We start from the raw sequence: 25,257 nt of genomic DNA, 5'->3' as shown, positions 1-25,257 counted from the left end.
CCACCCTTGCCTACCTCTACCAGGCAGTGTCTGCAGGTTACTGTCCAGTCTTAAGGCTCCGGCTGGGATTCCATTGAGGCCACTTCCAACTGACACCAGCTCAGGGTCACTCACGTACGAACGCAGCTCGGCCTGGGAAAGTGCAAGAAGTAGAGAAATTACGGTGAACACAACAACTGGCTGACGGGTGATACACAAATTGATTGCTTGTATTATTTGCTGGTCAGATCACACCATGTACTTCTGCTTACTAAACCTGACCACTATTGTCCAAGATCTGATTAAGAAACGTTGAAACTTGAAGTCTGTGCTCCCCATCTTTAGAATCTCTCTCCATTGTAAATGTCCATGCTCGTGATCCACTGCACCTCAGTAAGGTCACCCCTTAGTCTCCAACAGTGCAAAGAAAATGATCTATCCTATCCAAACAATCCCGACCACACACTCACAAGCCCAGGCCACATTCGGCAATATGGCGGCACGATGGCGCAGCAGTAGAGTTGCTGCCTTACATCGCCGGAGACCAGGGTTCGATCCCGACTACAGGTGCTGTCTGTACGGGGTTTGTACGTTCTCCAAGTGACTTTTGGTGGGTTTTTCTCCGAGATCTTCGGTTTCCTCCCACACTTCAAAGACATACAGGTTTGTGGGTTAATTGGCTTGCCATAATTGTAAATTGTCCCTAGTGTGTGTTGGGTAGTGTTAGTGAGCGGGGATCGCTGGTCGGTGTGGACTCAGAGGGCCGAAGGGCCCATTTCTGTGCTGTATCTCTAAACTAAACATTCCGAGTTATGGGTCTATGGAATTAGATAATTGGGGAAGGTACTATAACAGCATTTACAAGACACGGGTACATGGATGGGAGAGGTTTAAGGGATATGGGACAAATGCAGGCAGGTGTCCATCCATCTTCTCCAGTCATGCTCCCTGACCTGCTTTACACCAGAGGTACAGCATGTTCTTTAGCCCACCGAGTCCGCGCCGACCAGCGACCACTCCGTACACTAGGACTATCCTACCACAGAGGACAATTTACAATCTTACTAAAGCCAATGAATCTACAAACCTGTAGGTTTTTGGAATGTGGGAGAAAACCGGAGCACCCAGAGAAAACCCACGTGGTCACAGGGAGAAGGTACAAACTCGGTCCAGGCAGCACCCGTGGTCAGGATGGAACCTGGGTCTCTGGCGGTGCAGGGCACAGCTCTACGGCGTGTCACTGCTACCACGTAGCTCCCATACTCGCGGTCTCTCTTCCTCTCGTCGGACTGCCGCTTGAGCCCGCGCACGGACGTGTGCCTGATGACGGTGGCGTCCCGCGGGAGAGGTGGCACAGCCGGGGGGTGGTCCTCAGGGCTGTACAGGTGGGGCAGAGGGGGGCGAGGAGGGGCTGCCTCCTCCAGCTGTCCCGGACACAGAAACACACAGGAATTACATCAATGAATATGACACAGGAAAGAGCATTTAGTTTATCCTGACCTCCAGGGCTGCCTGCACAGTTTGTTGGTGTTGCTGCCACATCTCGGGATTTTAAAACAGGAAGCTAGTTAAGAATATAATTTAAAGATTTTTCTTTATTGGAAAAACAGAAACAAAACGTTGAAGATAGAAACATAGAAAAGTAGGGGCAGGAGTAGGCCATTCGGCCCATTGAGCCAGCACCGCCATTCAATATAATCATTGCTAATCATCCAAAATCAGTACCCCGTTTCTCCCCGTCTCCCTTGATTCTGTTAGCCCTAAGAGCTATATCTAATTTACGAGAGAGCTCGATAGGGTTCTTAAAGATAGCGGAATCAGGGGATGTGGGGAGAAGGCTGGAACGGGGTATTGATTGGGGATGATCAGCCATGATCACATTGAATGGTGGTGCTGGCTCGAAGGGCTGAATGGCCTACTCCTGCACCTATTGTCTATTGCCTAACTCTCTCTTGAACCTAAGATAAATGGAAGATTTCAAAATTTGAAAGAATTTAAAAGTTAGGATGAAATAGGTAATTTAAGTAATCAGGCACAGGTGAAAAATAACATGGAATCATTAAATGGAACAGTACAGCACTGGATCAGGCCTTTCGGCCCACAATGTCCATGCTGAACATGCTGCCAGGATAAACTAATCTCCTCTGCCTGCATGTGATCCATATCCCTCCATTCCCTGCATATCCATGAAAACGTCTCTTAAACGCTGCTTTCTCATCAGCCTCCACCACCACCCCCAGCAGCGCATTCCCGGCACCTGGAACCACTAACCATGGAAAGCAATAGAAATAAAATGAATAAAGCATGTAACAAAAATGATGAGAGGAAGAATTGAGGAAGATGGTGAGAGTGCAAATTAGATCAATGGAAAACAGACTAGGTATTCTGAAAAATTGAAGTCTCTAAATAAATGTCATAGAGTGATACAGTGTGGAAACAGGCCCTCCAGCCCACACCGCCCAACTACACCTGCCTGCCACAGGCCCATATCCCTCTAAACCTATCCTATCCATGTATCTATCCAAATGTCTCTTAAACATTATGATGGTACCTGCCTCATCTATCCCCTACAACTCCCTATAATAAGGCAGTACGGTGGCGCAGCGATGGAGTTGTTGCCTTACAGCGCTTGCAGCGTCGGAGACCCGGGTTCGATCCCGACTACAGGTGCCGTCTGTAAGGAGTTTGTACGTTCTCCCCATGACCACGTGTTACTTCCAACACTCCAAAGACGTACAGGTATGTAGGTAAATTGGTTTGGTAAATGTCAAAATTGTCCCTTGTGTGTGTAGGATAGTGTTAGTGTGCGGGGATCGCTGGGTCAGCATGGACTCGGTGGGCCGAAGGGCCTGTTTCCACGCTGCATCTTTAAACTAAACTACACTAAACTCAAGTAGCCTCATCTACCTTCTCCGACAAGTGTCAAGTACATTGAACCAAAGGAGGTTTACTTTGAATGGAAAAGTCTTACCAAACTTGGATTGGGGGTGAACGGAGGCAGGGTTTGAGGCTGAGCAGGAGCGTTGTACAGCTGAGGTCGTGTTTGGGGCTGAGCCCGTGGTTCGGCAGCGTTGACAAAAGGCAGCACGGGACTGAGGGGGGGACTTGGCCACGTGGCAGGCTTCCTCTCCGGCATTGCAGCAATACTGAACGTGGAAGGCACTGTTGAGGAAGGCACAGGTTCTCTCTCTGCAGAAAGAAAAAACAAACAAATGACCACAGTTTTACCCTGAATCAAGAAAGAAGCACAATAAGCTGGAGTAACTCGATTTTATCATTTAAAAATAAATTGGATAGGTATATGGACGGGAAAGGAATGGAGGGTTATGGTCTTAGTGCAGGTAGATGGGACTAGGTGAGAGTAAGTGTTCGGCACGGACTAGAAGGGCCGAGATGGCCTGTTTCCGTGGTGTAATTGTTATATGGTTATATGGTTATATAACTTGGCGGGACAGGCAGCATCTCTGGAGAAAAGGAATGGGTGACGTTTCGGGACGAGACCCTTCTTCAGATAATTGGCCATTTGACTTTAGAAGATAGAACAGTACGGTGTAGACACAAGGAACTGCAGATGCTGTTTTACAATATAAGCCACAAAGTTATTCGAGGTACAGCACGGAAACAGGCCCTTCGGCCCACTTCCTCATCCACTCCCCACAGTTTACAGAGGGCCAAATTACAGAGAGCCCGCGGTCCCTGGTTAGAGACCAATCCGGGAGCTCCAAGCCGCAGAAAGTTTCGACCGTCCCGATGCGGGAGTTACGATCACCCCAAAGCGAGGGCTTCGGATCGCTGGCTGCGGGAGCTTTGATGGCCCCAACTGCGGATGGTTCGACAGCCCCGACCGCGGGAGAATAAAGAGGGAGAAGATTGGATGCCTTCCATCTAACTGTTTCTTAAATGTTGGGATAGTCCCAGCCTCAACTACCTCCTCTGGTAGCTTGTTCCATACACCCACCACCCTTTGTATGAAAAAGTTACCCCTTAGATTCCTATTAAATCTTTTCCCCTTTACCTTGGACCTATGTCCTCTAGTCCTCGATTCACCTACTCTGGGTAAGAGACTCTATTCCTCTCATGATTTAATACACCTCAATAAGATCACCCCTCATCTTCATGTGTTCCAAGTAACAGAGTCCCAGCCTACTCAACCTCTCCCTGTACCTCACACCCTCTAGTCCTGGCAACATCCTCGTAAATCTTCTCTGCACCCTTTCCAATGACATCTTTCCTATAACATGGTGCCTAGAACTGAACACAATTTTCACTGTAGATTTACACTGGGTGTCCAGCTGAGGGCTTAGCATTTGAGGGAGGTTGAATTTTATTTGTCGAGCTAAAAGAATTCCTTGAAATTTTACTTTAATCAATGTTCTGCTGTGGCACAAGTTTTCATCATCTGGGCTCAATATAACGCAATTGCTGAATTAGCTACTTTTCAATTGGTTATAACACGATTTCTATCGGGAACTAGAACTTGAAATTGACTTATGAAATTGACAGTCAATGACAGCCCAGGGAAAATAAGTTGTTTCCATATAATTCCCCCGTTGTGGCAATAATCAGTCATCATTGTGCCTGCAGATCACAGTTTATCACATTTTAAACTGCCGGTGGGACACCAACTGTCTCAACTCCCCTGTCTCACTCTAAACTCCCCCCCCCCCACGAACGTACAGCCCTCCACTCACTCTGCAACAACCCAGACTGGGTGATCAAATCTGCCGGCAAGGCGGGTGCCGATGTAGTTTGGCGCGCTGATCTCTATAAGGCCGAGGCCACGCGCCAACTCTCAGACACCTCCTCCTACTTATCCTTGGACCATAACCCCACAGTCGAGCACCAGGCCTCAATCTCTAGCACCATCACTAACTTCATCAACTCCGGCTCCCTGCCCTCCCATGCCTCCAACCTCATTGTTCCCCAGCCCCACAAGGGGTTGGACATCTGTGAGATGGCACTGTGACTCATGCAGCAGTTTGATTTTAGTGGGACCACGTGAAGGTTCCAATCCCCCACCCCTGACCCATTGTGATGTCATATCATATGTAAATTAGATCCATTGTGATTGGACATCTGTGAGAAGGCACCATGACTCGTGCAGCAGTTTGATTTTAATTTTTTTTTTAATGTTTTTTACTAAAAAAGCGGGGAAATTAATAACCAAATTTTCTAATTTTCAAAACAAAATGTGGAGGAGGAAAAACTCTACAGGAATATGTAAAAATGTCTGTTACGGCAAAGGATGCAGGAGTAAATCCATGTGGGGGGGCGAGCGAGCGTGTGAGGGTGTGTTGGGGTGCGTTGGGTGGAGGGGGGTCGTGTTGTGGGGGAGGGGGGTGGTGGGGGAGGGGGGGTGTGTGGGGGGAGTGGTGGGAGGGGTGGGTTCGAGGGGGGATGTGTGTGGGGGAGGGGGGAGGGGGGGGGGTGTGGGTGGGGGAGGGGGGTGTGTGTGGGGGGAGGGGTGTGGGGGGAGGTGTGAGGAGGAGGGAGGTGTGTGTGGGGGGGACGGGGGTGTGTGGGGGGAGGGGGTTCTGTGTGTGTGGGGGAGGGGGTGCTGTGGGGGGAGGGGTGTGTGGGGGGCGGGGGGAGGGGGTGTGTGGGGGGAGGGGTGTGTGTGGGGGGATGGGGTGGTGGGGGCCCCTTTTGGATCAACCGGGAAGAATTTGTTAGTTGGCGGTTAGGGGGGCGGGAGGTGCCGTGTGTGTGTTCTTTCTGTGCGAGTGCCGTTGTAGTTTCGTTGTGTGGTTGTGTGGGGGGGAGGGGTGTGTGTGCGGGGGGAGTTTGTGGGCGGGAGGGGGTTGTGGGGGAGGGGGGTGTGATGGGGGGAGGGGGGGTGTGTGGGGGGAGGGAGGGGTGTGTGTGGGGGGAGGGGGGTGTGTGGTGAGAGGGGAGGGGTGTGTGGTGGGGGAGGGGGGGTGTGTGTGGGGAGGGGGGGTGTGGGGGGGGAGGGGGGGTGTGGGGGGGGGAGTGTGTTGGGGGGGGAGTGTGGGGGGGAGGGGGGTGGGGGTGAGGGGGGTGCTGTGGTGGGGGGGGGGGGTGTGTGTGGGGTGTGGTGGGGGGAGGGGGGTGTGTGTGGGGGGCGGAGGGGGGGTGTGGGGGGGGCGGAGGGGGTGGGTGTGTGGGGGGAGGGTGGGGGAGGGAGGTGTGTGGGGGGAGGGGGGGTGTGGGGGCGAGGGGGGTGTGTGTGGGGGGAGGGGGGTGTGTGTGGGGGGAGGGCGTGTGGGGGGGGGAGGGTGTGTGTGGGAGGGGGGGTGGGGGGAGGGGGGAGTGTGGGGGGGGGGTGTGGGGGGGGTGGGGGCGTGTGGGGGGGGGGGGGGGGGGGAGGGGGTGGGTGGGGGGAGGGGGTGGTGGGGGGGGGGGTGTGTGTGGGGGGAGGGGTGGGTGTGTGGGGGGGGGGGTGCAGTGTGTGGGGGGAGGGGGTGTGTGTGGGGGAGAGGGGGGGGGTGGGGGGGAGGGGGGTGTGTGTGGGGGAGGGGAGTGTGTGTGGGGGAGGGTGTGTGTGTGGGAGGGAGGGGGGGGGGCTGTGGGGGTAGGGGGGGTGGTGTGGGGGGGGGGGTGGTGTGGGGGGAGGGGGGGGGGGTGTGTGTGGGAGGGGGGTGTGTGGGGGGAGGGGGGCGTGTTGTGGGAGGGGGGGGGGGGGAAGCGAAGATGTGGGGGGGGAGGGGGGGGGTGTGTGGGGGGAGGGGGGTGTGGGTGTGGGGGGGGAGGGGAGTTGTGTGTGGGGGGAGGGGGGTGTGTGTGGGGGGAGGGGGGGTGTGTGGGGCGAGGGGGGGGCTGTGGGGGGAGGGGGGTGTGTGTGGGGGGAGGGGGGGCTGGTGTGGGGGAGGGGGCTGTTGTGTGGGGGGGGGAGGGGAGTGTGTGTGGGGGAGGGGGGTGGGGGAGTGTGGGGGGGAGGGGGGTGTGTGTGGGGGGAGGGGGGGTGTGTGTGGGGGGAGGGGGTGTGTGTGGGGGGGGAGGGGGGCGTGTGTGTGGCAGCAAAATGCCACGGTCGCAGACCCGAGCGACTCCTACTTTCCCTCCTCTGCTTCCCAACCCTCTCCTCTGCCTCCCCTGAGCCTCCCTCCTCACCTCCTCCAGAGGATCATCAGCCGTCGGCGCCCTCAGAGGCCGCTACTCTGTGCGGCCCCGGAACAGCAGAGCCAACCCAAGTGGGGCTGTGGGCGTTCTTGGATCCAAGGACCCGAGCGAGGCCGCGGGCTGGTGCCGACCCAAGCGAGGCCGCATCTTCAGTGCGACTGGGCCAGACGGGCCAGACAAAGGGGTGGGGGGTTTCCAGAACATACCAGTGTGGGCGCCCCCCCCCCCCCCCCCCCCCCCCCCCCTTGCGAAGATTCAGTGATTTATGAGGTTAAAACCGTTGGGGAGGTGGAGAGTGCAGCGCCCCCCCTCCCCTTGTGGGGGCATTGTGACGCCAATTGAAGCTGCTTGAAGAATCTGTGAGTGTTTTGAAAGGCCGATTTGGCTTTTTAAATTAATTTAATGATGAGTAACTTCTGAAATATAGCATGAAATGTGAAGGGAACCTGTTTATTACATCGATCGGATTAATGTAAGTAATAATCTGTAAAAAATCTCAGCTCTAGCGCATAGTGTTTTGACGAAGATGGAAAAATAAATTCACACACACATACACACATACACACAGACACACACGCATACATACATAAAAGATGAGACTTTTAATAGTATATAGATAGATATTAAATAATGAGGGGAATAGATAAATGAAGGCACAGTATTTTACTCGAGTAGGGTAATCATGAACCAGAGGACATAGGTTTAAGATGAGAAGGAAAAGATTTAATAGGAATCGAAGGGGCAACTTTCTTTACACAAATGGTGGTGGGTGTATGGAACGAGCTGCCAGAGGAGGTAGTTGAGGCAATTGTGATAAAGAACATTTATAAAGCATTTGGACAGGTGCATGGATAGGAAAGGTTTAGAGGGATACTAGACTAAGTGGGACCCGTTGGGTCCCATGTTTACATGGGAGGGCTTGTTCCCCGACGCAATATTCCACCTCTCCACCAATTCCAATATTGGTGGCCACTGGGGGGGGGGGCTTTCTGGAGTGCTGGTATGGGTTCTTGGGGTGGCAGCTCAGTCCCTCAAGCCTGATCTGCTGGCAGCTCACTCACGGCTGTTCGGCTGGCAGTTGACATGGCTATTCCTTGAAATTCCATTTCAAGCAGGGTGCAAGGCCACCAAATTCAACTCCATTTCCCTACCACTTCAAGCAGGGTGCAAGGCCACCGAATTCAAGTGCAGTTTCCAACCACTTCAAGCAGGGTGCAAGACCACCAAATTCAAGTGCAGTTTCATACCACTTCAAGCAGGATCCAAAACCATGAAATTCAAGTGCAGTTTCATACCACTATCAAGCAGGGGGCAAGGCCACCAAATTCAGTGCAGTTTTATTCCACTTCAAGGAGGCTCCAAGGCCACCAAACTCAAGTGCAGTTTCATACCACTTTCAGCAGGGTGCAAGGCCACCAAATTCAAATGCAGCTTCATACCATTTCATGCAGGGTGAAACCACCATAAAACCACACAAAACACCAAACTCACAGTTCAGTAGATATTCAATGTGTTCAATTGATTCACAGCTCAGACAGAGTCGTGACCTCTCCCTCCCCCATCATGCAGAGACTGAGCCACACCCCCCCCACCGGAAAAGGTGTAGCTTTCATGGCGTGATTGACAGGAGAGCGATTCTCAACATTATTTAAACACTAATTTTTTAAACACTAATAACACTTTTATTTTTAATTGATGGGAAGAATTCTCTGCACCTGCAGAGGGGGACTAAGATGGCCAAAAATCACAGCCGTAAGTGGTAGCGTTTTATCTAAAATCAATATACAGTGCAAACAGGAAGTGCATTTGCAGTAGTGTCTTTTAACTTCAAGCCAAAGCACCCAACCACCATTTGCAGTAAGTAGTGCCTTTCAACTTCAAGCCAAAACATCCAAACCACCATTTGCAGTAAGTAGTGCTTTTCAACTTCAAACCAAAGCACCCAAACCATCATTTGCAGGCAGCAGTGCCTTTCAACTTCAAGCCAAAGCAACAAAACCACCATTTGGTTTGGGTGCATTTTTACTTCAAACCAACCATACTTTTATTTTCAAACCACATGAAGGGGACTCGCACTTGAGTAGACATGTGTTCAGTGTTATTCAAAGCTCAGAGAGACATGAACCTCTGGCTTCCGCCATCTTGCAGAGACTGAGTGAGGCACACCACTTCCTGGTTTTATTGTCCCTCCCTCCAGCAGGGGCAGCAGAGAGAATGGCAATTAAAAAAAAAAAAACATTAATATATCTCTGATTTTTCATCAATGGGAAAAAATCCTCTGGTCCAGGAAGGCAGACGTGGGCTCTGAGCGAGGTGGCCAAAAATGACAGCCGTAGGTGGCGGCGTTCTCTCGGAAATCACACCACAGTGGGCCAAAAGCGGTCAAGATCAGACTTTTAGTAATATATAGATGGGCCAAATGCAGGCAGATGGGACTAGTGTAGATGGAACATCATGGTCAGCATGGGCAAGCTGGGCCAAAGGGCCTGTTTCCACGTTGTATGTCTCATGAAGGTGCAACCTATCATTACACTTTATCAAAAGATACCACATACAACAACGTAAAACGTAACTCACCAGGGTTCTGAAAGGATTCAATAATCATTCGGTAGTTGTTCTTGTTTGCGCTGAGGCCTCCCATGACATCCTCAATCCTCCACAGATCCTTTCTCATCTGTTCTTGATCCTAGAACCAGACAAGCAAGTCATCCATTTGCAAAACTCAAGTCAACCATTGAGTTGGAAACTTGGGGGCAAATGAACACAATTTATGCCCTTTAATTCAGATCGTGAAAGAATGGATCAATATTCACTGGAATTTAGAAGAATGAGAGGGGATCTAATAGAAACATATAGAATTCTTAAAGAAAAATGTTCCCGATGTTGGGGGAGTACAGAACCAAGGGTCACAGATTAAGAATAAGGGGCAGGCCATTTAGGACTGAGATGAGGAAAAACTTCTTCACCCAGAGTTGTGAATCTGTGGAATTCTCTGCCACAGAAGGCAATGGAGGCCAATTCACTGGATGTTTTCAAGAGAGAGTTAGATAGAGCTCTTTGGGCTAACGAATTAAGGGATATGGGGGAAAAGCCAGAACGGGGTACTGATTTTGGATGATCAGCCATGATCACATTGAATGGCGGGGCTAGCTCGGAGGGCACCTATTTTCTATGTTTCTTTCATGTAATAAACCCGTGACTATTGGGCATTTTAATTTATGAAACATCAACAAACTAAGAAATGAAATTGTAAAAACAACTGCCCAATCAAAACTAAATAAGGAATATTTTGTAGAACAAGAAACTGCGAGGCAGTAGACCTGGAGAGTGTCTGACTTGTAAAACTAATTTTATTCTTCCCACATGGGTGCTGCCTGACCTGCTGACTATCCTCGGGGTAATATTTTTGATTTCAGAGCGCTCTGAAACATCAGTAAGACTTTTCTCCAGCAGAACAGTAACTTTAGATTGAATCATGCACAAACTACAGCTCAAAAGCTGACTCTTTTAGAGTCTATTATTAGTTTTCCAGCTTTAAGATCACTTTTTAAGGGCGGCACAGTAAGGAAGTGCTCTGTGTTGTTGGTTCAGATAGTTCAAGAGTTCAAGAGAGAGTTCAAGAGAGTTTTATTGTCATGTGTCCCTGATAGGACAATGAAATTCTTGCTTTGCTTTAGCACACCAGAACATAGTAGGCACAAATACAGAACAGCTCAGTGTGTCCATTAACTGGTAAATAAACTGATAAAGTGAAAGTAAACAGATTATTAGCTATTAATGTTTAGAGTTTTATTTGAGCCGAGTTTAATAGCCTGATGGGTATGGGGATGTAACCAGTCCTGAACCTGGTTGTTGCAGTCTTCAGGCTCCTGTACCTTCTACCTGAAGGTAGCGGGGAGATGAGTGTGTGGCCCGGATGGTGTGGGTCCTTGATGATGCTGCCAGCCTTTTTGAGGCAGCGACTGTGAAAGATCCCCTCGATGGAAGGGAGGTCAGAGCCGATGATGGACTGGGCAGTGTTTACTACTTTTTGTAGTCTTTTCCACTTCAGGGCGCTCAAGTTGCCGTACCAAGCCACGATGCAACCAGTCAGCATGCTCTCTACTGTGCACCTGTAGATGTTAGAGAGAGTCCTCCTTGACATACCGACTCTCCGTAATCTTCTCAGGAAGTAGAGGCGCTGATGTGCTTTCGACCGACCGATAGAGCAGCTGTCTCACAGCTCCAGAGACCCATGTTCAATCCTGACCTCGGGTGCTGCCCGTGTGGAGTTTGCAGATACGATAGTGGCGTTTAAGTGGCTTTTAGACAGGCACATGGATATGCAAGGGTATGGATTACATGCAGGCAGATGGGAGTAGTTTAATTTGGTTCACCATAGACATATTGTCCTATGTTATAACAAGCGTCTGCTGATGCTGGTTCACAAAAGACACAAAGTGCTGGAGCAACTCAGCAGGTCAGGCAGCATCTCTGGAGAACATGCAGTGACTTTTGGGTCAGGACCCTTCTTTAGTCTGTTCTGACATAGAGTTGATCCTTGTCGACACTGATCAATCCATACTGATCAACGATAGGGAAGGAACATAAATTGTTCTGACAATTGGTGGGATCAGGGCACATCACCAGGGACCACATGTGGCTCAAGACAGGAGAGAACGCAAATGACCATATACACAATCACATTAAATTTAGTTTAGTTTAGTTCAGAGATACCACGCAGAAACAGGCCCTTCAGCTCACCGAGCCCGCACCGACCAGCGATCCCCGCACATTAACACTATCCTACATACTAGGAACAATTTACACATATACCAAGCCAATTAACCTTCAAACCTGTACGTCTTTGGAGTGTGGGAGATAAATGAAGATCTTGGAGGAAACCCACACAGTCACGGGGAGAACATACAAACTCTGTACAGATAGCACCCGTAGTCGGGATCGTACCCGGGTCTCTGGCGCTGCAACCACTGTAAGGCAGCAACTCTACCGCTGCGCCACTGTGCCACCCTTGCGTTCCTTGTGTTTCTTCACATCTTGTCGAGCAAATTTTAGTTTGATTCCGTTTTCCCCCCCGTAAACTAAAAGCGACCACATTCCAATTGCGGACACACAGAACTGCTGAAACATGCGGACTGACTGAATGATGCTGAAACGGAACAGCGGGCCTCTCTGACCAGGACTCGCTACCACAGGTGTCTGAAAAAGGATCCCGACCCGAAACGTTGCCTGTTCATTCCCTCCGCAGATGCTGCCTGACCCGCTGAGTTCCTCCAGCACTTTGTGTTTTACTCAGCATTCCAATTGCCTTCTGGAATTTAAGTAGCAAACTTTGCTCTTTTGCATCTTTTATATCTTGAATGGTTCTTTTCCTACCGATTGCAAATTTTTGCACCAACCTTCATGTAACACCAATATGACTATCCTAGGAAGAGCAGTCCCAGTACAATGATCTTACCTGGAGGCTTGGAACCCTCTTCATTTGTCCTACGATTGTCTCTCTGAGCTGGTTCACATCACTTTCCGTTTGTTCATATTCCTTCCACGCATTCTCCAGCTCCTAGTGCACAAGTTTGAGGTTAATTCCGCAATGTAATTAAAGGGAGGAGAGGAAGGCATCTCAACATGTTAAATGGAATCGTGAAGAGCTCTGGAAATCTTCAGAATACTTTGACCATCACTACCAATGCCACCCCACAAATACCCAATGATTCAATCAAGCAATTTCAATCACAGTCTCATACAGTTACAAAATGAATAGTTTAGAAATAAATCATACAAATCAATCTCCCTTGTATTGACTCAATTTATACTTCATGCTGTCTAGGCAAGGCCAGCAGCATAATCAAGGACGAGTCGCACCCTGGCCACTCTTTCTTCTCCCCTCTCCCATCAGGGAAAAGGCATAGAAGTGTGAAAACGCACACCTCCAGATTCAGGGACAGTTTCTTCCCAGCTGTTATCAGGCAACTGAATCATCCTACCACAACCAGAGAGCAGTCCTGAACTACTATCTACCTCATTGGTGACCGTTGGACTATCCTTGATTGGACTTTGCTGGCTTTACCTTACACTAAAAGTTGTTTACTTATCATGTATCTATACACTGTAATGGCTCGTTGTAATCATGTATTGTCTTTCTGCTGACTGGTTAGCACGCAACAAAAGCTTTTCACTGTACCTCGTTACTTAAACATGACAACAAACCAAACTGAAACTGAAGATGACATCTCAGGTTGGGACCCTTCTTCAGACTGTATAGTTTCTTTGTGTTGGAAAGAACTGCAGATACTGGTTTACACCAAAGATAGACCCAAATGTTGGAGTAACTCAGCGGGTCAGGCAGCATCCCTGGAGAGAAGGAACGGGTGACGTTTCGGGTTGTGAAAGGTGCCGCTGAGTTACTCCAGCATTTTGTGTCCATTTCCTTTGGCTGTCAACTTCTTTGTCCTGGCCCCCATCTCTCTTGTCCAGCTTACCTCCCTCACCACAAGTAGTCTGAAGGTAGTTCTCAACTGAAAAAATCACCTATTCATGGCCTCCAGAGATGCTGCCTGACCTGCTGAGTTAAGGGCCTGTCCCACATGAGTGTCATTTGCGTGTCACACAGCTGGCGCTCAAAGATTTCGTGAATCCCAAAATCCCTGGGCGCCGGGACCGTGCGTCACTGCCTACGCCACCACGCCTCACCACGCGTCGTGACGCGTTAATGATGTTGCGTAAATGATACGCAAATGACGCCCAAGTGGGACATGCCCTTCAGTTTAGTTTAGTTTATTGTCACGTGTACCGAGGCTTTTTTGTTGCGTGCTATCCAATCAGCAGAAAGACGATACATGAATGCTTGAGGCATGTGCTTTTCACATCTGGTAATTATGATTTATCTTCTTCATCTCTCCAACACTATGATGAACGAACTCAAACAAATAAGAGTTGGTCTTGGCATCAAACCATTAGGCATGGACATTGTGACCTGCTCATAGGTTTATAACACAAAGGAGCTGTACTAGACCATTCAGCTCAACGCATCTGCTCCATCATTCAATCATGGATGATATACCTTTCCTTCTCAACCCCATTTTCCTGTAGGCTTCCCATAACCCCTGACACCCTGACTAATCAAGAACCTATCAATCTCTGCTTTATAAATATCCAATGACTTGGCCTCCACTGCTGTCTGTGGAAACAAATTCCACAGATTCATCACCCACTAGTTGATGAAATTCCTCCTCATCTTCATTATAAAGGTACATTCTTTTATTCTGAGGCTAAGACCTCTGATCCTAGACTCTCCAACTAGTGGAAATATCCTCTCCACATCCATTCAATCCAACCCTTTCACTTATTGGTAAGTTTCAATAAGGTCCCACCTCATCTTTCAAAACTCCAGCGAGAACAGGCCCAGAGCCGTCAAACGCTCATCATATGTTAACCCACTCATTCCTGGGATCATTCTCGTAAACCTCCCCTGGACCCTCTCCAATGCCAGCACATCCTTCCTCAGATATGGGGTCCAGAATTGCTCACAATACTCTAAATGTGGTCTGACCAGCGCGTTATAGAGCCTCAACTAATCTTGTGCGGTTATGTCCCACATTCTGTGCAACAGAATTTATTTCCCCACAAGTTACACCACGTACAAGGAGTGAGGTTTGGGGAAAGGACGTACTGTGCAGACTTTGGAGATTGCAGCTCTGATGTGCACCAGGTCTTCCTGCAGCAGCCTCTGCTGATACGCTATCTTCTCGGTGTGGTTGGGCTGTCCTTTGTATTGGTCCAGTTGTCGATGAGTCACCTCCAGCACCGACTCAAGTTTGTCCTGAGATTATGGAACAAAATACAGAGTGCAACTATCAGCGTCTTCCTGTAAACACAGGTGCCGTTACCTCTGCCTTTGCCAAGAAACAGATTTCTCCACAGGATACAGTAATGAATGGACATTTCCTTCCGAGATGTGGAAAAATAGGATTGCGGGAGAACAAAATAATTTTGTTCATATGTTGCCGTTTGACATCAATTTATGTACATAACCATATAACCATATAACAATTACAGCACGGAAACAGGCCATCTCGACCCTTCTAGTCCGTGCCGAACACATATTCTCCCCTAGTCCCATATACCTGCGCTCAGACCATAACCTTCCATTCCCTTCCCGTCCATATAACTATCCAATTTATTTTTAAATGATAAAAACGAACCTGCCTCCACCACCTTCACTGGAAGCTCATTCCACACAGCCACCACTCTCTGAGTAAAGATCATTCCACACAGCCACCACTCTCTGAGTAAAGAAACCACCACTCTCTGAGCCAGCCACACTCTCTGAGTACATACTCATCCAGAGAAGGCTACACGGGTACAATATTTATTCGTTTTATGGGAAAACATGAGGTTAATTTCTCCTTATGATTCAGGAAGAAACGTGCAGTCTACAACAACTACTCCGACAATAGGTTGCTGTATAATTAGAGGCTAGCGGCAAATATAAATGGTAATGTACATAAGAATGGAAATAGAATTCATGTGCTCTGTTCACAGTCCTATTTATTTTGAATCCAACCTAAGAACAAATAAAGGTGGAGACAGAATAGATTCATAGCAAACTTAGACACAAAAAGCTGGAGTAACTCAGTGGATCATACAGCGTCTCTAGAGAAAAGGATGCGGTGACGTTTCAGGTTGAGATCTTCTCTCCAGAGATGCAATCTGTCCCGCTGAGTGACTCCAGCAGGTTTTTTGTGTCTATATTCAGTTTAAACCAGCATCTGCATTTCCTTCCTACACTAAGCAACTTGTTTGTCACAACTTTTTCAGCACTTTAAAGTTTGGCATATAGTTTGTGCGGCACAGTGGTGCAATGGTAGAGTTGCTGCCTTACAGCATCAGAAACCGGGGTTCGATCCTGACCAGGTTTGCTGTCTGTAGGGAGATAGTACGTTCTCCCTGTGATCGGTTTATATAATTCCATACAACGCCTCCACGGGGTCTATATTCCACAGGGATACAAAGAGTACTTGTGAATAGACACAAAATGCTGGAGTAACTCAGCGGGACAGGCAGCGACTCAGGAGAGAAGGAATGTGTGACGTTTCAGGTCACGACCCTTCTTCAGACTGAACTGAATCTCGTCGGTGAGAGTACTTGTGATTGTCTGAAGAAGGGTCTCGACCCGAAACGTCACCCATTCGTTCTATCCAGAGATACTGCCTGTCCCGCTGAGTTACTCCAGCTTTTTGTGTCTATCTTCAATTTCAGAGTTAACTAAAAAACACAGTGCTAGAGGAGCTCAACGGCTTGGGGGGCATCTTGGAGGGAATGGATTAGGAGTTGTCTCGGCTCTGGGTTCTTCTTCAGTAGGAAGGAACTGCAGATGCAGTTGTCTTTGCAAAACGCCAAATGATTCCGGGAATGCCGAGGTGAGTGTGAGAGAGAGGGAGCGAGAGAGAGAGAAGGTGAGAGGGGGAGAGGGGAGGGGTGAAGAGAGGGGGAGAGAGGGAGAGAGAGAGAGAGAGAGAGAGATGGGGAGTGGGAGAGAGAGTGCACGAGAGAGGAAGAGAGGGAGCACCCCAAGCACTATGGTAGATCAACACTTACAAAAATAATCATCCAGATCTTGAAATTAAAATACTAATAGACTTAATCTGCTTAAAATTTTTAGAGGAACAATTTGACTTTTTATATCCTTGTATTTTTAAGCAAGATCTTGAGTCAATTTCACCGGGTTATTACTTTTCCATTGACGAGTGGTATGTTAATGAAACAGGAAGTCGGGTTGAGCATTCCAAAGATGGCGGCCGTTACACTCCGTTACGTACTACACCTCAGTAGTGGAGTATCTTGCTCCGCTCTATGATCTTTGCTCAAGTGAATAGTGGTGAATAAGAACATAGTCATTTGATAGATTGATTCTGGATTGATGGATTGAGCATAGATTAATAAATGGAGCATAGATTTATCATAGGTTGTTACATTGATCAAAGTCTGATAGATGATAAGGTCATAAGGAATAGGAGTAGAATTAGGCCATTCTGCCCATCATGTCTATTCCGTCATTCAATCATGGCTGTCTCTCCCTCCTAACCCCATTCTCCTGCCTTCTCTCCATGACCTCTGACACCTGTATTAATAAAGAATAGAATCAAGAGTGATAGATTGATCATAGATTGACATATGGAGCAGATTGATAGATAGATAATAGGCTGATAGATGGAGCATAGATTGATCATAGATTTATAGACTGACCATTGATTGATAAACTGATAATAATGTTATAGATTGATTGATTAATTGAAATATGTCCCATCTAAGTCTAACAATGATTGTCAACCTGGATCTTTAATGCCTTTCTTTTGTATGAGAAAGAACATTTATAAAAAAAGATTTAAATTGAAATGTAGAGTAGGGAATCAAGCCCTTTGCCCCACCAGGCACACACCAACCATTGATCAGCTGTTCAAGGTATGCCTACTTTGAAGAAGTTCTCCTCCTTTACAACCTCCTCTCCAACTGCTCCCCCTCTGTGATTCCCCCTTCCCTCCAACTCTACGAAAGTTTCCTCAAGGATCACCTGTTCAAACTAGTTCCACGTTATCGCATTCTCTCATCCACTCCCTACACACTTTGAGGGATATGGGACAACTTACAGAGGCTAATTAACCTGCCTTTATAACGTGGCAGGAAACCGGAGCACCTGGAGGAAACCCACGTGGTCATAGGGAGAACATGCAAACTCTGAGGTCGGGATCGAACCTGGGGCACTCACGCCCCTGAACACTGCGGGCCCAATCCTGCACCAATGTCTTTGCTGGCTGTTTCACAATGTATCTGCTTTTGGTTTTGTGTTAGCTCTATCAACTACACTACAGTGCTGCCTTGAAACACAAGATAGTGCCGACTGGAACCTTGAGCTAAAAGTAATATTCTGGAATTTCTGCAGCACTTTGCTTTTTGCTCAAGAATTTGGCATTCCTGCTCCAATGTCACTAAGTTGGAAAGAGCGCAGAGATGATTACAAGGAGGTTGCAAGGACATGAGCTACAGGGAGAGGTTGAGCAGGCTAGGACTTTATTCCTTGGAGCGCTGGACAATGAGGGGTGATCTTGTAGAGGTGTATAAAACCATGAGTGTCAGATACAGGGTTAGGGGAATCAACAACCAGAAGACATGTTTAAGGTGAGAGGGAAAAGGTTTAAAAGTAACCCAAGGGGCAACTTTTTATATCCTTGTATTTTTAAGCAAGATCTTGAGTCAATTTCACCGGGTTATTACTTTTCCATTGACGAGTGGTATGTTAATGAAACAGGAAGTCGGGTTGAGCATTCCAAAGGCTCGAAGGGCCGAATGGCCTACTCCTGCACCTATTTTCTGTTTCTATGTTAGTTTTCATTGCAAAAGGATTTGAGTATGGGAGCAGAGGGTTTCTACTGCAGTTGTACAGGGTCTTGGTGAGACCACACCTGGAGTATTGCGTACAGTTTTGGTCTCCAAATCTGAGGAAGGACATTATTGCCATAGAGGGAGTGCAGAGACGGTTCACCAGACTGATTCCTGGGATGTCAGGACTGTCTTATGAAGAAAGACTGGATAGACTTGGTTTATACTCTCTAGAATTTAGAAGATTGAGAGGGGATCTTATAGAAACTTACAAAATTCTTAAGGGGTTGGACAGGCTAGATGCAGGAAGATTGTTCCCGATGTTAGGGAAGTCCAGGACAAGGGGTCACAGCTTAAGGATAAAGGGGAAATCCTTTAAAACCGAGATGAGAAGAACTTTTTTCACGCAGAGAGTGGTGAATCTCTGGAACTCTCTGCCACAGAGGGTAGTTGAGGCCACTTCATTGGCTATATTTAAGAGGGAGTTAGATGTGGCCCTTGTGGCTAAGGGGATCAGGGGGTATGGAGAGAAGGCAGGTACGGGATACTGGATGATCAGCCATGATCATATTGAATGGCGGTGCAGGCTCGAAGGGCCGAATGGCCTACTCCTGCACCTATTTTCTATGTTTCTACGTTTCTATGTTTTTCACAAAGAGGGCGGTGGGTATATGGATTGAGCTGCCAGGGGCAATGTGATCGGCATGTTGCCTGTTTCTGCACTGCATGACTGTGTCGGAGGGATATGGGTGAAATGCAGGCCAGCAGGACTAGCTTAGATGGGCAGCATGGCCGGCATGGATGTGTTGGGCCGAAGGGTCTGTTTTACTGCAGTGTGACCCGATGACATTGGGATGGCATGAGAAGGTGTTGATGTACATGGAGGGCTGCAACCTAGTTGAAGGACAAACACGGATCGGGAATGCTGCTGAGCACAATCCCGCACCAATGTCCTTGCTGGCTATTACATATTACATCCGATTTTCTTTTTGCTCCTTGCAAAATACCTTATCTATCTTCAGCTGCCGAACCTTGGTCTCCAGGTCTTGAAGACTCTTGTCCCGATCACAGAGCCGGGTCAACTTAGCCTGGAGAAAGAAAGTTGAACATTAGTTTAGTTTAGGGATACAGCAAGGAGATAGGCCTTCCGACCCACTGTGTCTGTGCCGACCAACAATCATCTATACACTCGTTCCACCCTACACATATTAGGGCCATATAACCTGCACGTCTTTGGGATGTGGGAGGAAACTGGGCAATCGGAGAAAACCCACATGGTCACAGGGAGAACATACAAACTCCGTCCAGCCAGCACCTGTACGCAGGATATCTGGCACTGTGAGGCTGCTGCCTCTTGACGTCTACACTCTAGGGGAATGTGTCAATATATCTCTGTTTTGAAGGAAGTTTATGGGAAAAGGCGGACTTACATCAGCGCTACTTTCTGCAATTTTAACGGGCTTCATCGCACGCCTTATTGGTTCCTGTCCAGTCACCTGGTGTAAGGTGGAAAACAAAGGATAAAATTATCCACTGACATGGTGGAGAAACGCCAGCCAATGCAGGATGTATTTTATTGCAATGCACAAAGTCATCTTACACTAAGGAAATAAAATGAGGATTGAATGCCGCTGATTATTTCACAGATTGAGGGAAAATGGAAGTCTAAACAAAGAAGGGAATTGTAAATGGAATAACAGAATATTGAGAAAGAAACAAATGACCCACAAAGGTTTAACCCACACTGATGAGCATCCACTCCACATTAAACAACTCCCTAAACAATTCTTCTTAGCCGTTCAATATTAGACCACGACATTTTGCGCAAGTTAAAAGCAGTCAGTGGGATTAAGACCGTTAGTTTTCTCTGGACCGTCGGAGGTTGAGGAGAGACTTGATAGATATATACAGTGCATTCAGAAAGTATTCAGCCACCTTCACTTTTTCCACATTTTGTTATGTTACAGCCTTATTCTGAAATGGATTCATTTCATTTTTTTTATCATCAATCTACGCACAATACCCCTAATAAAAAACCGAAAATAGGCGTTTAGAAATTTTTGCAAAGTAATTAAAAAGAAAGAACTGAAATATCACATTTACATAAGTGTTCAGACCCTTTGCTTTGACACTCAAAATTGAGCTTCGGTGCATCGTGTTTCCATTGATTATCCTTGAGATGTTTCTACAACTTGATTGGAGTCCACATGTGGTAAATTAAGTTGATTGAACATGATTTAGAAAGGCATATACCAGTCTATATAAGGTCCTGCTGTTGACAGTGCATGTCAGAGTAAAAACCAAGCAATGAAGCCAAAGGAATTGTCCGTAGACCTCCGAGACAGGATTGTGTCGAGACACAGATCTGGGGAAAGGTATAAAACAATTTCTGCAATATTACAGGTCCAGAAGAGCACATTGGCCTCCGTCATTCTTAAATGGAAGAACATTGGAACCACCAGGACTCTTCATAGAGCTGGCCGCCCGGCCAAACTGAGCAGTCAGGGGAGACAATTTCTGCAGCATTACAGGTCCAGAAGAGCACAGTGGTCTCCGTCATTCTTAAATGGAAGAACATTGGAACCACCAGGACTCTTCATAGAGCTGGCCGCCCGGCCAAACTGAGCAATCAGGGGAGAAGGGCCTTGGTCAGGGAGGTGACCAAGAACCCGATGAGAACTCAGCTCCGGAGTTCCTCTGTGGAGATGGGAGAAACTTCCAGAAGGACAACTATATCTACAGCACTCCACCAATCAGGCCTTTATGGTAGAGTGGCCAGATGGAAGCCACTCCTCAGTAAAATAAAAGCCCACTTGAAGTTTGCCAAATGGCACCATAAGATTCTCTGGTCTGTTGAAACCAAGATTGAACTCTTTGTCCTGAATGCCAAGCGTCACGTTTGGAGGAAACCAGGCACCGCTCATCACCTGGCCAATAGCATACCTATGGTGAGACATGGTGGTGGCAGCATCATGCTGTGGGGATGTTTTTCAGCGGCAGGAACTGGGAGACTAGTCAGGATGGAGGGAAAGATGAACGGAGCAAAGTACAGAGAGATCCTTGTTGAAAACCTGCTCCAGAGCGTTCTGGACCTCAGACTGGGGCAGAGGTTCACCTTCCAACAGGACAACGACCCTAAGCACACAGCCAAGACAACGCAGGAGTGGCTTCGTGTCAAGTCTATGAATGTCCTTGAGTGGCCCAGCCAGAGCCCGGACTTGAACCTGAGCGAATATCTCTGGAGGGACCTGAAAATAGCTGTGCATCGACGCTCCCCATCCAACCTGACAGAGCTTGAGAGGATCTGCAGAGATGAATGGGAGAAATTACCCAAATACAGGTGTGCCAAGCTTGTAGCGTCATATCCAAGAAGACTTGAGGCTGTAATCGCTGCCAAAGGAGCCTCAACAAAGTACTGAGTAAAGGTTCTGAATACTTATGTAAATGTGATATTTCTGTTATTTATTTTTAATTACTGCAAAGATTTCTAAACACCTGTTTTCACTTTTTTATTATGTGGTATTGTGTGTAGATTGATGATCAAAAAAAATGAATTAGTCCATTTTAGAATAAGGCTGTAATGTAACAAAATGTGGAAAAAGTAAAGGGGTCTGAATACTTTCTGAATGCACTGCATATAAAAATGATGCGATGCATAGATGGGGTAGACAGTCAAAATCTTTTTTTCCCCAGGGTGGAAATGTTAAAGACTAGAGGGCATACCTTTAACGTGAGAGGTTTAAGGCGATACACGGGGCAAGTTTTTTTATTACACACAGAGGGTGGTGGATGCTTGGAACGCGCTGCCAAGGGTAAGGGTGGAGGCAGATACGATAGTTGCGATTAAGAGGCTATATGCAGAGAATGGGGGGGATATGGATCATGTGAGAGATGGGCCTGGCATCATTTTCAGCACAGACATTGTGGGCCGAAAGGCCTGTAACCTGTGCTGTACTGTTTTATGTTAGTCATAAGGTGACAAGGTCACGTCAAATCGCATAGTAGAAATAGACCATTCGGCCCATCAAGTCTACTCCACTAGTCAATCGTGGCTGGTCTATCTCTCCCTCCTAACCCCATTCTCCTGCCTTCTCCCCAGAACCTCTGACACCTATACTAATCAAGAATCTATCTATCTCTGCCTTAAAAATATCCATTAACTTGGCCATGAAAGGGAAAGGTTTGGAAGGTATTCAGTTTATAAAACCACAAACCATTCTAACACTAGAATTTATCAAGAAAACTCTTGACATCTAACATCAATAAACATTGAATAAGATCCATTCAATATAAAGCCACTGTGTTTAAGTAGGAACTGCAGATGCTGGAAAATCGAAGGTAGACAAAAGTGCTGGAGAAACTCAGCGGGTGCAGCAGCATCCATGGAGCGAAGGAATCCATAGATGCTGCTGCACCCGCTGAGTTTCTCTAGCACTTTTGTCTACCACCAATATAAAACCACAGTCCTTCATCCAAAATCATTGTCTCAGTGATTTCTCAATATTAACCATATTTCCTACTCTTGAGTGACTGCAGTGAGTGGCGTCGGCTGAGGGAGGTGTAGAGAATTAGGGATTAGTTGATATATCACGCACTGTGTACTTTTAATCTTGAACTGCATGAAAATGAACCCATCATTTTGTCCCCATTGCAACATTCATTTTACTTGAATGAAACTCCACTTCTTCCAACTGTCTCTTCCGATCATCACAACAATCGACCAAAGCAACCTTCAATTTACCTGGCAGCTACAAACAGCTTTGCCGGGGAAACCCGAACTATCCAATTTGATCAATATAAATGGTGGTAACAAATAATTGAAATAAATAATTAACCTATTGGAATTAATCATAGAGTCATACAGCATGGTAACTGGCTCTTTGGCCCAACTCATTCATTTCCCTGACTATGTTGCCCCATCGAAGATAGTCCCATTTTGCTCATGTGCTTCTAAATCTTTCCCATCGATGCACCTGTCTAAATGTCTTTTGAATGTCGTTCTCGTACCTGCCTCAACTACTTCCTCTGACACCTTATTCCATATAAATTCACCACCCTCTGTGTGAAAAGAATTGCCACTCACCTGCCTGTTAAATCTTTCCCTTCTCACCTTAAACCTATGCCCTCTGGTTCTTGATTCTCCCACTGTGTGCATTCACCCCATCTATTGTCCTCATGATCTTATACACCTCTATAAGATCACCCCTCGGCCTCCTGCGCTCCAAGGGATAAAGTCCTAGCCTGCCCAACCTCTTCCTGTAGCTCAGGCCCTCGAATCCTGGCAACATCCTCGTAAATCTTCTCTGCACCCTGTCCAGCTTCATGACCCGATTCTCAGTTCACACCAACCACAGCTTGAACCAGCTTTGATACAGGATAAAATTGAACACACAGAAAATGTTAAGGCACACACGCAAATGCTTGATCTTGCCATGGTCAGCATGTCACGTGTTGCTTGAAAATGCCTTCCTTAAAGGGGTAATCCCTGCAAGAAAACATTTATCAAATGGTGCAAGGGTAGCTATGTGGCACAAGCATGTCCATGAGTTGACACATGCACATAAATGGCAAGTTAGGTTCACCCTGATGGAGAGACACAGTTGGATCTAACTCAACTTGCATCGCTGAGGAATCGGAAGAGTTTTGCCAACTTTTTTCTATCCGATGCTTTAATGAAATCCCTCACACCAGGCAAGTACGAGCACAATTATTTCCACAAAGTCTTGAGCATTACAAAGTTAACCCGATCTTGGAGCCTGAAATGGAAGGTGGGATTTTGAAAGCAGGAAGCAGAGTTTCACAGAAATGGCCAAATCGTTGAGAAACAGGACAGACTGAGTTTCATCCATGGTACAAAGCAAGCTGCTGATGGAATAGCTGCGTGATTTCTCATTTACATTCTCAGCTGGAACAAGCTGCCTTACTTGGAGACTGGGGCGAAATCTTGGTGTTAGTTTCGTTACCACTGTGTGAATCATGTTGATCAAAGGTACATCAGATTTCATCTGTTCCAAATATAAGAGGAATAGATTGAATTACAATAATGGGAACTCTTTTTATCAACATTTTGTCCGGAAAGGTGACTGTCCAAAATCCATTCTATGGGTTGAAGGTGCAGAAATCTGATCGATGGGATGAAACAATCACAATATTCCACAAAATACTTTCATAAACAGTCTCCCGAAAATCATCTAATTAATTCCTACATCTCTAATGCTTTAAATCTTCCTTGTAAATCCTCCTCCTACTTTCACTGTTCTCAACCAGTTTAGAGATGCAGCATGGAAACAGGCCCTTCAGCCCGCATCGATCAGTATGTTATCTCACTTTCTCATCCACTCACTACACACTAGGGACAATTTACAGAAGCCAATTAACCTGCAAACCTGAAGGAAACCTACGCGGTCACTGGGAGAACGTGCAAACTCCACACAGGCAGCACCTGCGGTCAGGATCGAAACCGGGTTTTTGGCGCCGTAAAGGAAACAGCTCCACCTGCTGCGCCGTTGTGCCGCCCAATCAGTAACAAGGGACCATACACAAAAGGAACTGCAGGTGCTAGTTTACAAAAAACAATATCCAAAGTAACTCGGCCAGACAGCATCTGTGGAAAATATGAATATTTCGGGTCGGGAGCCTTCTTTGCACAGATTGTGGAAGGGGTCAGAAACCTGGAAAAAGTGGTGGGGGCAGGACAATGCCCGATAGGTGGATATGGGTGAGGGGGGTTGATTGGCAGATGGATGGACAAAGGCCAGAGATGGAAGCACAAAAGGGTGTAAAATAGGGACCCCGTACTACAATCAGTCTGAAGAAGGGTCC

General features: G+C 47.3%; 1 protein-coding gene across 1 annotated transcript in view; it reads right to left on the bottom strand.

The window, feature by feature from the left end:
* The window catches only part of plekha7b (pleckstrin homology domain containing, family A member 7b), a 308,621-nt gene that overhangs the window by 35,940 nt on the left and 247,424 nt on the right, over positions 1-25,257 (bottom strand). The window contains exons 14-21 of the mRNA XM_055649873.1: positions 19,866-19,931; positions 19,443-19,523; positions 14,729-14,878; positions 12,518-12,619; positions 9,637-9,745; positions 2,951-3,168; positions 1,203-1,403; positions 15-132 (exon numbers count right to left, since the gene is read on the bottom strand). Of these exons, the coding sequence (XP_055505848.1) occupies positions 15-132; positions 1,203-1,403; positions 2,951-3,168; positions 9,637-9,745; positions 12,518-12,619; positions 14,729-14,878; positions 19,443-19,523; positions 19,866-19,931 (1,045 nt within the window). The remainder of the gene's footprint in view (positions 1-14; positions 133-1,202; positions 1,404-2,950; positions 3,169-9,636; positions 9,746-12,517; positions 12,620-14,728; positions 14,879-19,442; positions 19,524-19,865; positions 19,932-25,257) is intronic.

This window comes from Leucoraja erinacea, chromosome 18 (genome assembly GCF_028641065.1).
Source record: "Leucoraja erinacea ecotype New England chromosome 18, Leri_hhj_1, whole genome shotgun sequence".
Classification (NCBI taxonomy): Eukaryota; Metazoa; Chordata; class Chondrichthyes; order Rajiformes; family Rajidae; genus Leucoraja; species Leucoraja erinaceus.
The sequence above is the reverse complement of the archived record's forward strand: the minus strand, read 5'-3'. Positions and strand labels throughout refer to the sequence as shown.